Raw genomic sequence first — 13,375 nt, 5'->3', positions numbered from 1 at the left:
AGCAGACCTTATGAGGTCTATGTTGAGACTACAAGAAAACCTCCCCCTCCAGGTTTAACTAATATGCCTTTTGGTTAAGATAGAAAATCTGTTTGCAAATGTGACATATTAAAACTCACCCCCTGGTTATGCCCGTGTGATGGGATTTCAGGGGACTATTTACTTTCTTCTTTTACTGGTTCCAAATCATTTTTAAAAATAAAACACTAAAAACACTCACCCTCTCTACATTTTTGAAGTACATCTTAAAGTCCGTCACTGTCAAGGTTCCACTCACTGCTCCCATAAATGGGCAGATATACATGACATCTTTCACTGAAAGAAAAAACCCAAAGTAGTAACTGCTGCTGTAGACTCGTGACTCAATAAATCTTAGCATGAGTTTCCAAATGTGTATGTGACAGAGACAGAGAGAGAGATCGTTCAGTTTTTTTAGGAATTTTATTTAATAGAACTTTAAATAAAGATACAGATAAAGAGTCTTCTAATACAGTTTACTTAAAATAACACTCTGGTTGGCTACTTAATGAGGTTTCAAGTAAAGGCCTCATAATAACTTATATTTTGTCTTTTTTTCCTAAGTAGTTAACATTTTCCCTGAGTGGTAAATTAATCACATTCAAAACATTAATTAAACTCTAAAGACACTAGGCTACCATTTCATAAATTACCGCTACTTAAATCTAATGAAAGCTAGGGCCGGGGATTTATTTCAGTGGCTCCGCCACCTGCCTCGAAAGCGCAAGGACCCTGGTTCAATCTCCGGTACCACAAACAAACAAACAAACAACTAATGAAAGCTAAACACTGTTCCCTAATGCACTTCCAAGGAAAACTGCTTTAGAGTTGACAAAAATTACAACCACATCAATAAAGTAGAAAAAGACTTGTTTTAGGGCTGGGAGTTTGGCTTAATGGTAGAGCACTTGCCTCACATGCATGAGGCCCTGGGTTCTACCTCCAGAACCAGGAAAAAAAAATAGAAGTGTTTCAAATTACTGATCAGCTTTCTCATTAATTTTAACTTTTGTATTCTTATCAATAAAATACACAACATTTTAAATTCCCATGAGTATTAAAAAGCTCACATCTAGCCAGGTATGGTGGTGCACACCTGTAATCCCAGCACTCTGGGAGACTGAGGTAGTAGGATCACAAATTCTATTCCAGCCTGGGCAACTCAGCAACTTAGTGAGACCCTGTCTCAAAGTAAAAAATTAAAACAGAAAGGGCTGGGGATTTAGCTCAATGTGAAGGCGTTGGGTTCAATCCTCAATACTGCAAAAGAAAAAGAAAGCTCATATCTATTATAAAGATCCCACATCTTCATGACTTTCTCAAAGTGCCATTGCATTGGAATGATAGGAACATACAATAGCTACAGCAGAGTCCAAGCGAGACAATTAAAGGTACTAATGTTTGTCATGTGACCAAATTCTCAAAACATTTCTATCACACTTTTCTATCACTCATTAGAAAATGAGTGCCTATAACTGCAGGGTTCTGGGTATAAGTGGATATAGTTCCTGCTCATAAGCAGCCTGAAAGTCGTCATTATACCACAGCCTGATAGATGCTATAAAGCAATGTGGAGACTAAGTGATAAATCTCAGAAGAGGATCAACCTAACCCAGCAGGGAAGCAGGTAGAGAGGGGATAGAAGAGAAGAGAGGGAAGGAGGGAAGAGAGACAGCAAGTTGTTAGTCTTTAGTATGGAGGCATCAAAAGGGGAAGTGAAGATGAATGACATGAGGGTAGAAAGACTGGCAGGGAAAGGATCAAGAAGTGTTTCTGTGGGATACTAAACATTACTAGTATCTTATCCTTAAAAGATAACAGACTATAAATAAAAACCATGAACCACTATGAAAATCATACAGAGACTCCTCAAAAAACTACAAATATAAATCCCATTTGACTGGCTATCTTCCCCACAGAGTTAAAGACATCACATTACAGTGATGTATGCACACCCACAGCTAAATACTGGAAATAGCCTGTATGCCCAACAACAGATGAATGGATAAAGAAAATAGAGGGCCACAGAAAATGTGGTACTGAACCACCACAGAGTACTGCTCAGCCATAAAGAAGCACAAATTTGAACCATGTGTAGGAAGATGGATAAATCTTGAGACTATAATACTAAATGAAATATATCAGACATAGAAGGTCAAATGTTGTATGGCTTCTCTTATGTGAGAAACCCAAAGTATAAATAATAAAAGACAGATGATAGGAAACAGGGAGGTAGGCCTTATGCAGACGGGTGGGGATGGAGAGAGGAGGAGAAGGGATAGTAAAAAGGGTGATTCAATATGTATATGTACAAGTACAAATCCCCCACAATGAATGCATTCATTATGTGTCACAAACATGTAATAATAAGAAAAAACAAAGTTAAAAATATAAAAACAACATATTGTGGGGTTTATGACAAATATAAATGTTAAATGGATAACAAGAGCAAAGGCTAGGAGGTAACAAATGGAAGTATACGGTTGTCAAGTTCTTATCCTATACATGAAGCAGTGTAAAATCAGTTGAAGGTGGTCTGTGATAAGTTAAAAATATAAAGCAAAGAAATTATAGCTACTATACTATGTAAACATAAAAGATAAAATGGAATCTTAAAAAGTTCTCAATTAAGCCAAAAGATGACAAAAAAAGAGGAAAAAGAGAACAAATGATAAATACAAAAAGGAGAGAAAGCAAATATGAAAACAGTGAATTTAAACCTAATTATATTAATATTTATATAGTAACATGTAAATCATCTGAACACCCCAATTAAAAGGCAGAGATTATCAGATTGAAGACAAAAGCAAGACTCAACTATATATAGCACAAAGGAAATCTAATTTAAATATAAAAGCAAAAATAATTTGGAATTCAGAAGATGAATATAAGCATGTCACATTAATACTAATTAGAAGAAAGCTATAATATCTATGAGCTTGAGATATTTCTAGCTAAACAGATGCACCTTGAGACCATACTCTTAAGTGAAATAAATCAGACATGCATATTTAAATATCACATTGTTTCTCTAGGGTGAGAAACCAAAAGTGGAAATAAGGACTAAAACGTATAACAGATATTAGGAAATGGGAAGAAAATGTTCAAATGAAAAAGGGAACAAGGGAGGGAAAAGGGGAAAAGGAAAAAAGGGACAAGAGAAAATAAAAGGAAAAAATGAAGCTGGGGATTTAGCTTAGTGGTTCCACTGCCTGCCTCACAGGCTCAAGGTCTCGAGTTTGATCCCCGGTACCAAAAAAAAAGGAAAGAAATGAAACAAAGCTTTTGCATACAAGAAAAGGAAGAGAGGTGGAAGGGAGGGGGAATGGGAAAAAAAGCAAGATATATCATGTACAGATACAAATTCTCTATGATGAATCTTATCAAAGTAGACAGAAAATAAGGCAACAAAAGATTTGAACAACACTATTAACAAACAACACAACGGACATACATAGATCACGCCCATCAATAATAGCAGAACACACATTCTTTTCAAGTGTACACAGACCATTTACCCAGATAGACTATATTCTGGGGCATAATACAAGTCTTGATAAGTATATTTAAGTCATAAAAAAGTATGATTTCTTTTAAAAAAAATTATTAGTACAAGTTTGCAGTAGATAATGATTACATTCATTTTGGGGAATTGTTACATTTATGTAACATCTCAATTCAAAGAGTACGATTTCTGAACACAAATAAAATTAGAATGAATAACAGAAGTTTTAAAAACTCACAACTATATGGAAATTAAACAACACACTCCTAAATACCCCCAAAATCAAAGAAGAAATCAAAAGGAGAATTCAAAAGTATTTGGAACTGAATAAAAATGAAAACACATCATAATTGGTGAGATACTGCTAAAATAGCATGTCACGGAAAATCAAAATAATTATTTGGGAAGAAGACAAAAAAAGAACATACTCTATTATTTTATTTCTATAAAACACTAGAAAATATAAACTAACTGTTAGGGTTTGAAAAGACAGGACCTCCAAACAGCTCACTGTGTTGAAGGCTCGGTTGCTGACGGGGCCTTGGGAAGTGACTGGATCCTGGGGGCTTTGCAGTCTAATAATTTGATGGCATTACTGGGCAGCAACAGAAACAGGTGGGGCTAGCTGAAGGGAGTGGATCATGGGCTATGACCTTGGGGACTATTAGCTGATCCCCATCCCTCCTCTCCCAACACACTCTGGCTCTTTTCCTGCTCTCTCTGCTTTCTGGCTGCCATGAGGACAGCAGCTTTCTTTTGTCACGCCCTTCCACCATGAAGTTTCTGCCTTGCCACAGGCCTAAGAGCAATGGAGCCAGCTGAGGGTGGACTGAAACCATGAATCAAAATAAACCCTTCCTCCTTTAAGTAGGTTTTTTTTTCAGGTATCTGGTCACATCAGCAAAAAGCTGACTAACACACTATAGTCTGCAGTGCTTGAGGATGAGGGGAATGCACAGGATAGAGGGATTATCCAGGAGCATAAAGAAACTGCTGAGGGGTAACAGATATGTTCATTACCTTAACTTTGACAATGGCTTCCCAGATATACACATGTCAAAGCTTCATATTCTGACAATGACAAACTGAAATGATACTCCATAGGGGAGTACTTCGCTTCACAGTGACCTACTTTAATACTTTGCCTTCAGGAACATACTTAATTTAAAAGTAGGGGTTAATTTACTTACCCTCTGCAAGCCGCTGGAGGAATTTAAAACATACTTAGATGGTTTAAGGATGTGCAGATGTCTTTAACATACAACTGAAAGATATTTCCAATGACTGGGAGAGAAATGGGGCCAGGCAGGAGCTTCCCTCTCCCAGAGCCACATTTCCAGAGTGAAAGGAGAAGCAAATAGGAGAGAAAGTGCACCAGGCCCAGAGCTGGCTGCACTAAAGTCAGCCTTCTCTTCTTACTGAGACAACTGAGCGCTTACAGTCCAAGCTTTTATAACACTCCCTGCTAATTCAAAACAGAAGTCCGATGTACAGAGTAATCAATCACCTACATCAGCTGCAATCTCTTCTAAGTGGACTTTGGCCTACTGATAAAGATGGAAATAAAGTGACAAAACCCCTCTTCACATTGTGTACTGAAATCTTTGTAGTTTACTGTCTGCAGGAGAAGCAGGGCTATGGCATATTTTGCTCTGCATTTTAAACAGGTCCTTTGGAAGGCAAGATGGGGCAGGGCTGGAACACCCAAAGAAGCACCAGCCAGAGACAATAGAACACTAGGACAGAATCAGGTCCCAGAAGCCAAGGAAAGAGAGTTTCAGAGCCCAGGATGGATAAGCAAGAATGGACAGGTTCAGAGCCACAAAGTGGGATATTCTGCAGGAATAGTTATTTGGAGGCTCTGGAAGGAGACCCCAGGACTCTAACGCTCTTGATACAAGATGACCATACTCTGAGACCAAGTACACATCTTTGGGAGGGAGTTATAAAGGAAGAAGGAAATACCAGCCTAGCAAAGCAGATTGTCAACTTAACCAACTGATGAGATAAGAAAATGGCACTGAGCTGCCCCTCCTGTCTACCCATGGCACCATCCACCACCTCCTGAAATGCCTGCCAATCCACCATGGAGAGATATGGGAATCCTCATGCCATCACCTTTAAAATGCAGGATGGCAACACATGTCCATTGCTTGCGCTAAAATCATTCTTTTTTGAATCCTATAAGCCATTAAAACTTATTTGCCAGGGTCGGTGATGGCACCTGCCTGGCAAGTGCAAGGTCCTAAGTTCAATCCCCAGTACCAAAAAGAAAAAAAATTATTTGCCATGCTTTCAAAACTTATTAAAATATGATGTAGTTCTTCTGCCAATACCTTTTCCTCATGTGAAGGATTCCAACAAAGCAGTGAACTGACATTACACTGAGTGTGTCTAGTCAGCTCTTAGCTCATGAAGGAAATTCGGACTCCTCCTCTGTTGGTATTACTCAACTGCAACTAATCTAATACTCAAATGCAGCTCAACAAAACCTCTACAGTCTTCTATCTCTGAAGGTCAGGGCAACACTAGTAAGAATGAATAGGCCAGGCCGGAGATTTAGCTCAGTGGTGCCACTGTCTGCCTCAGAAGCGCAAGGTCCCGAGTTCGATTCCCAGTACCCCCCCCAAAAAAATGAATGAATAGGCCCAGTCTATCTGCCCCCTAATTGGTCTGGCTTATATCCAACATATACAACACTTAAGTTCATGAATAAAGTACCATTTCATTTTATGAATCTCTATAAGCAAAGTGTACACATTAAACTTACCAATGGCTTTAATTGATTCTCCTAGAAAAAGTGGTGCTTCTTCCATCTGTGCCAGCTTATTTCCATCCCTCAGAGCCTGGCAAAAACCAAACAGGAGTAAATCTTTCATTCCATTTGTATACCTGAGAAGAATTTTGGTGTTCTGTACCCTTTCAATAAGGCTACAGAAGCGTGCAAAATGTAACCCCCCCTTAAAAGACAAATTTCAAAGCTCAGCATCACAGGACATCATGCTGCATGTTCTAGCAAAGGGTTATAACATATTTACATTTCACAGTTAGAAAGCATTAATACAGAAATGGCTTGACAGGACAGATACTGTAATCACTACACATATAGCTATTATAAGATGCCTCCAGAGTTTAGAAAGGTCAGGAAAAAGTTCAGATTGAGGTGCCTAGCTAACTGTAAAAATGACCCAGCCTATGAGATAGTTTGGGAAATCCCCAAGTCTAATGAAAATAACCAGAGAATAGTCTAAGGACAGTAACTAAGGAATGACCTAGGCTCATGTGCTGCAGCCCAGACACACAAAATGTGTGCCAGGGAACACGGCCATGAGAACATGCTCTCATCTGGCAGGTAAGAGTGGGTGGACATCCCTAGTCCCCGAATCCCCAATCTGAAATGCTCCAAAAATAAAAAACCTTTTGAGCACTGACATGATGCCACAGTGGAAATTTCTACACCTGAACTCATGTGATGGGTAAAAGTGGAAACACTAAGACCACTGTATAAAATTTCCTTCAGGCTGTGTGTACAAGGTGTACACCAAACAAAAATAGATTTCATGCTTAAACTGGGGTCCCATCCCCCAAGATATTTCATTGTATACATGTAAATATTCCAAAAATCTGGAAAAAAAGCTAAAGTCTGAAATACTTGTGGTCCTAAGCATTTTGGGTAAGAGATGCTAACCTCTATTCGTTTCTACTGTGGAACAAAGTATGTTCATCAGATAGCTCTCAAGCCAATTCACTTTTGAACTAATTTCACACTCACCAAGAAAACTGCTAATGACTTACTAGGTTTCCAGGCTACAGTGATACTAAGAGAAGGATGCCTTGGACAGCTGGCACGCTGTGTGCCCACATTTCTAAATGACCAGACTGTCATTACAGCCCAGTAGCAAGTCTCTTGTATCCTCAGTTGGAGAGTGCCAGATAAGTCAGGAAAGGTCCGAAACTGGTGTTCTTGAATGGCAAAGCTAGGGACTGAGTCTGAACTCCAGGCCTATTCCAAGGTACTGTCACCCTGTGAGATGCTACCAAGGAAACCGGTCTCTTTCTCTTTGGGATATCTGACATAATGTGTCATGAATAAGAGTAACGTGATCAAAACCCCAGAAATTACCAAGCTGTGTTTCACTAATTTCCCAAGAGATGTGAATAGTTCTTTAAAAAGTTTGAGAAATTCAGGGTTAAACTGGTAAGTTAGGCTGGCTTGCGGGATTTTGGGGGGTTTTTTTGGTACTGGGGATCGAACAGGACCTTGTGCTTTTGAGGCAGGCGGCACCCCTGAGCTAAATCCCCGCTCCTGTTTTTGTTTTTTAAAGTGAGCTGTCTTTAGTGTGTTAATGTACATGGAACCAGCAAGAGGGCGCTAGAGTATAATGCAAGTCTCATACCTACAATATTTGATCAGGGACTGCTTATCCAAAGAATATCTGTCAACACCAGGAGGCTACTAGTGTTCAGGGAAAAACAGGCTGGATGACACTAAGTATTCAGTATCATTTTGTAAAGCAAAATATTTGAAAATGGATATCTTTTATGATCCAAATCAAAATAACGGTGATTATTTTTCATAGTTATAAGTATATTTCATTATGTTTTATTAAAAGGACTTAAAAACCAATTTAGAAACATTATACATATTAGTGTCATAAAATTTTATAAAATCAATAAAGAAAAATGTCAAAATATAAATAGTAAATTCAATGCCAAATGTTGATCAGGATACATCTATTCTACTGGGAGGGCACAAAACAACATGGTTCATCTTTCTCCTTAACAAAAGATGTATAGTTAAGGTAATATATATTAGGATTTATTATTACCTCCCAACAATTTATTCAATTTGAATTTTTACTAGATTGGGTTAAGACTTTTTTCAGCCAAAAAATTTAAAGAATTAACACATTAAAGAGGATATAAAGAACCATTTATAAATTCATTTTTATACTCACATCTGATTTGGAAATATAGCTTTTATGCAATAAAGCATAAACCAATATATTGCATATACTTTTAAAGGTCTGGTTTTAGAAACACTAAAAGATCACCAATCTTAAAAGAAGCCTTAATGTGAAAGTCTGCTTTAGTGCCTAGATTAGTGACTAATTATAGCTAGTTGCAAAGTGAGAAAGCTGTTTTAATTAATGTCAGAGTTTTGAGTTACTTCAAATGTTCCACTGTTGAAGCATATTTTCATGGCCCAACATTATATATTATATGGTATATGTTATTATGTGGTATATGTTATATACAGACCTAAATTCTTTTTTTTCCTCTGTGTAGTTCAGGCTGGCTTTGAACTCACTACGCTAAATTGTTCTTTAACTTATATTTAAAAATAAATGAGGATAGATTATTTTCAAACACATTTAAGAAAGCAAGCTGCTCTAATCAACAGAATCTTGAGCTGGGGAAGATTCCTATTAAGCCAGAAGCCCCATGGAACACTTTAAAGTCCTAAACCCAGGACCAGCTAATGAAACATTGCAGGTAGGAGACAGCAGTGACTGGGACCATTTCAAGAATGCACAAGGCTCTCAAGATCCAGGCTGAGGATCAAGTGTTTCTTTTCTCTTCCCATAGTTCCATCAAGTGTGGCAGGATACACCTGTGCATTTATGAGTCATGACAGTGTTGGAAAAACACAGAGACAAACCCCTTGCTTGTGATAATTAAATCTGGGACATGCTTTTGTAAATGATGAAAAAGCAACAATCAGAATAAAAGAAATGACCCCATTGCTTCAGATTTCCCCATAGGAGGGAGGTTCATTTGGAAAAAGAACATTTAGCTTGAGCATAGGAACTCAAAAAAACAGTTTTTAAAGGCTTGGGCGGAGTGGTGAATACAGTAGATTTCCTTTATTAAGCTGGTGTTAGGAGATAAAATTCACACTTATATTAAGCTTTTATTGCAACTACCAGGTTGCACAGGACATGATTTGACCCTTGATTTATCCAGCACATTCTAAGGCTAGAATAAATTTGATCTCATAAACACACCCTTTTCCTCTTGGTGCCTTTGTCCAATGTTGCCCAACTGAGGAATTCTCTCTGAAGATCTCATCTCAAGCCTGTTCCTGTGGCCCTGCAAATCCAGTTAAGGTCTCCAGCCCCCTGACTTTGTCCCTGAGAGCTTAAGCCCACCCAGGTGACCCTGGCCTCTCCTTTACTTTCATCCTCAGCCTGAATCTAAGCTTCTAGACAGGCAGTATATATAACAGCCACATGCCCAAAGCAGTTGACTTTGTCCCTGAGGGCTTAAGCCCACTCAGGTGACCCTGGCCTCTCCTTTACTTTCATCCTCAGCCTGAATCTAAGCTTCTAGACAGGCAGTATATATAACAACCACATGCCCAAAGCAGTGGTCTGCAAATTGCGTTCTTTCTTGGGGTCACCAATGGAGGCAGGGCTGGGTGATAAGGGCAAAGGCACAACCGAGCACCTGGGGCTTGCCATGAATCCCTGGAGCTGCTTGCCTCTTAAGTTTCCCTACCAGCAGCAGGGAAAGAAAGCACTGTGGCTGTGGGACTCCACAGAGGATCCAGGGGTACTGAGTAAAGAGTGCACCATCAAATAGGAATGATACTGTGTTCAGATTAATATAAAAAATATGGACTCATTCCACAAATACGTATAAAGTACTGGGTACTATGCTGAGCACTGACCATACATATCTCAATAAGCAAAGTCCACGCTCTCAAGGTGTACCCCTGACACACATGTAAAGGCACTTCAGAATCCCACGGTGACAGAAGGTTACCAACCTCATTTATAACTCTATCGGGGGAAACCAAGGAGCACAGAGGAACACATTTCTAGTTGACAATATGTTGGATAAACCAATTTTTGCAAATAATGTCACAATGGAATCTACCAGATTTGGACAAGAGAGCACTACTGTAGTAGTAAAAGCATCTGAAAAACTCTGCTTATCGTCTAGAGATCTAGTATGAGATGACTTCTAGATATACAATCTGCAGCTACAAACAGATGAACATGTAGAACTTGCCACCTGATCAGCTTCAGCTTCAGAAGGGTAGCCATTGTGTTCCTCCTGTATCTCCTGCACAGCACCAGGTGCATGGACAAGAAAAGGCAGAGAGGGGAAAGAAATACATGCAAACAGACAGGTGAAAGGACAGAATTTGTTCTGTAAGGAGACAGTAAGCATGTAAAAGTTGATACACCTTTCACGGCTTTGCAAATCACATTTGCCCCCTGGAGTTAAGGAAATAATGTGTAGGCCATCTATAGCATCCTCAGTCTAAAATGGAATATCTATTTTGTGTTTGTGTTGGGGTAGAAAAATGAAAACCAAACAAACATGAGTTTCGAAGAATGCACTTTTTAAAATCAAGCAACACTATAACATACAGCAAAGAAACAAAATAACAGGCATATGATGTATTCATAGAAAATAAAGCATATCACAGAAACCAGGTAAAGGGCAAAGTCAAGCCAAAATACAAAGGCAGTTCACAGACATGTATCTTAGACACAGTAAGTATTCATATACTCTGAGAGACCATTATGTTGCCCAGGGTCAGTGCCACTGCATGCATGCACATATCACATGCTGAAGATTTTACATATACATATATTTGTGAATGTTTCTTATTGCTAAGTACTATGATTTACAAATCAGTATCATATTAAATATTTTAACTGCAGTACTGACAACTGGCTTCAAAGCACTAAATATTCATACATCCTTTAAGTTTTACCAATCCCTTTAAAGGTACACTTAATTTCTTTACAGAATCATTTAGTTTTGGAAACTCTAAAAGCTAGACTTTTAGTTTGGCAGGTGGTATAAATATGAACATTGAAGATTTCAAATTATAATACCTTTACAAAGTTGTATCAAATCCGAGGCTGAAATATTAAAATTTAGCATATATTTTTACTTCATAAAACTTTGGTTCCAATGACTGCATTTCTTTAAAAGGTAATTAATGAAGAAGCAAAATTTTAAAGGAATTTACTGTTTCCCACCTTTCATTTTTGTCTATAGAGTACAATAAATACTTGATGCGTTTTTTTTTTATTTTATCATCACTTTGGGATAGCTTTCAAGGCAGTGCAATTTCAAATGCAGTTTTTAAATTCCATTTTTAAATACAAGGAAAACAAATGGAATCATTAAAATCTTTAAAACAGAAAAATGAATGTACAAAAGTACAGCATTTCAAAGTCCATGCAAGTCTAAAGCCAAACAATGTGAATCAATGAAAAAATGATTACCGCAAGCAAAAGAAAACGTGGTGAAACAAGAGTAAAAGGTAAACCAAGTAAAAAAACAAGAATTTGACTTTAACTTGGTTATTTTTGTACTATTTCACTGGCTTCAATAAGATTAAAAATTTTAAACAAGTCATTAAAGTATACTGTCAAAATCTACATTGTTTTCGTCTAATGAAAACAGGTTAATTTTCCATGTCCAATACTAAGAGTTAAATGCATGCACATTACCAATCTTTGTCTTGCTTTATGAATATTCTGAAATAAAGGGAAGGAAAATCATGAGGAAAATATAAGCTATAGTCCACTATATCAGTATTTCCAAAAATACTAACTGGGGCTAATTTTGCTAATTTTTTTTCAAGATTAGAACTTCTGCTTTTTGTATTAAACATGCAGTGCAAACATGACCCAAAATCTTAGATAGGATAGACAACTGAGAACTTTTTGTGGTTGCTAAATTCTCCTGCATGAATCACATGGGAAGCTAGGTTAAAAGAGGCTTCTGCAGGCCTAGACTTACAACGCATTTGGGCAGGAGGCATGTGGTACAAGGCAAGTCAGCAGTGCACACTCATAACAAGTTTAGCATCCTGCCCTCAGCACACTGGCTTTTACTGCACATGAAAACACTGTAACAAATAAAGCGTTTCTAGTGAACACTTAAAGCTATGATACAGCAAAGCAAATTGATCTGACTCATAAAAATCAGTGAGAAGGTAAAGAACACTAAATAGACTGTTTCATAAAGCACAGACACACACAAGTAGGAGGTCCATCTGCTGAAAGCCGAACATCCTTACCCTTATATCAGGCCTCCTGAAAACCTGTTAGTTAAAATACAGAACATCATCATCATGGACATGTTACTATCGACCTGTGAAAGATGCCATTAATTTCAATAGCCCATTCCCTAAGAAACATCATAATCCTCTAAATAAAACCAACAAGATCAATCCTAACACATTTGTCCTCGAAGTTTCATTCAATATAAAATCAATCCTAACACAAGTGACCTGTGATTTTCAGGGAAGTCCATGATTTGGAGAAATGCATCACACTTAGGCTAGGACAAACTATGTTATTTTAGAAACAACCCTTCTGTCAAGTGCTGTTACAAGCTATCCTGAACAGGATGTTTGAAAAGTTCGTTTGTGCTTCTGTTTCCAATCTGAATTCCTTTTCTACATAGAAACAATGATATAAAAAAGGCAGTTATGGTTCCAAATCCGCCCACAAAAACAGAACAAAAACCACAGAAACCCCCACACTGGACCCAGAGCACAGTTCAGCCATAGTGTTAATGAACAGTATCATAAAACTGAGGTGATCACAAAGCTTAACCTGATTTCCATTGGAATTGTATTTTCAATCATACTTGGGACTCCAGAATTAAACTCCAAGTGGCCACCCCACCGCGAACACGGTGCTGCTCCCTAGTCGTGGACCAATGGATATGGATGGCTAAGTGAAGCTCTGGACAGGAAGTAGTGGCTGGTCCCTGACGCAAAGGGAAGACCTGCTGTATTCAACTGCAACACTGATTTCAGCAATATTATCCTTGTGCTGTGGCCTGTGAATCCTAATTGAACATGAAGCCTAC

General features: G+C 38.1%; 1 protein-coding gene across 12 annotated transcripts in view; it reads right to left on the bottom strand.

Moving 5' to 3' along the window:
• The window catches only part of Mtmr1 (myotubularin related protein 1), a 70,165-nt gene that overhangs the window by 34,927 nt on the left and 21,863 nt on the right, over positions 1 to 13,375 (bottom strand). Inside the window, exons 3-7 of one of the 12 annotated variants that reach the window (XM_087209768.1) lie at positions 12,576 to 12,599; positions 12,004 to 12,030; positions 10,541 to 10,594; positions 6,294 to 6,369; positions 221 to 315 (exon numbers count right to left, since the gene is read on the bottom strand). In XM_087209768.1, the coding sequence (XP_087065894.1) occupies positions 221 to 315; positions 6,294 to 6,369; positions 10,541 to 10,594; positions 12,004 to 12,030; positions 12,576 to 12,599 (276 nt within the window). The remainder of the gene's footprint in view (positions 1 to 220; positions 316 to 6,293; positions 6,370 to 10,540; positions 10,595 to 12,003; positions 12,031 to 12,575; positions 12,600 to 13,375) is intronic. The other 11 variants (XM_013069027.3, XM_021251649.2, XM_087209771.1 and 8 more) reach the window with 11 other exon arrangements.

Source organism: Heterocephalus glaber, unplaced genomic scaffold (genome assembly GCF_053883595.1).
Source record: "Heterocephalus glaber isolate CG9 unplaced genomic scaffold, H.glaber_assembly_v1.0 deba00001066, whole genome shotgun sequence".
Taxonomy (NCBI): Eukaryota; Metazoa; Chordata; class Mammalia; order Rodentia; family Bathyergidae; genus Heterocephalus; species Heterocephalus glaber.
The sequence above is the reverse complement of the archived record's forward strand: the minus strand, read 5'-3'. Positions and strand labels throughout refer to the sequence as shown.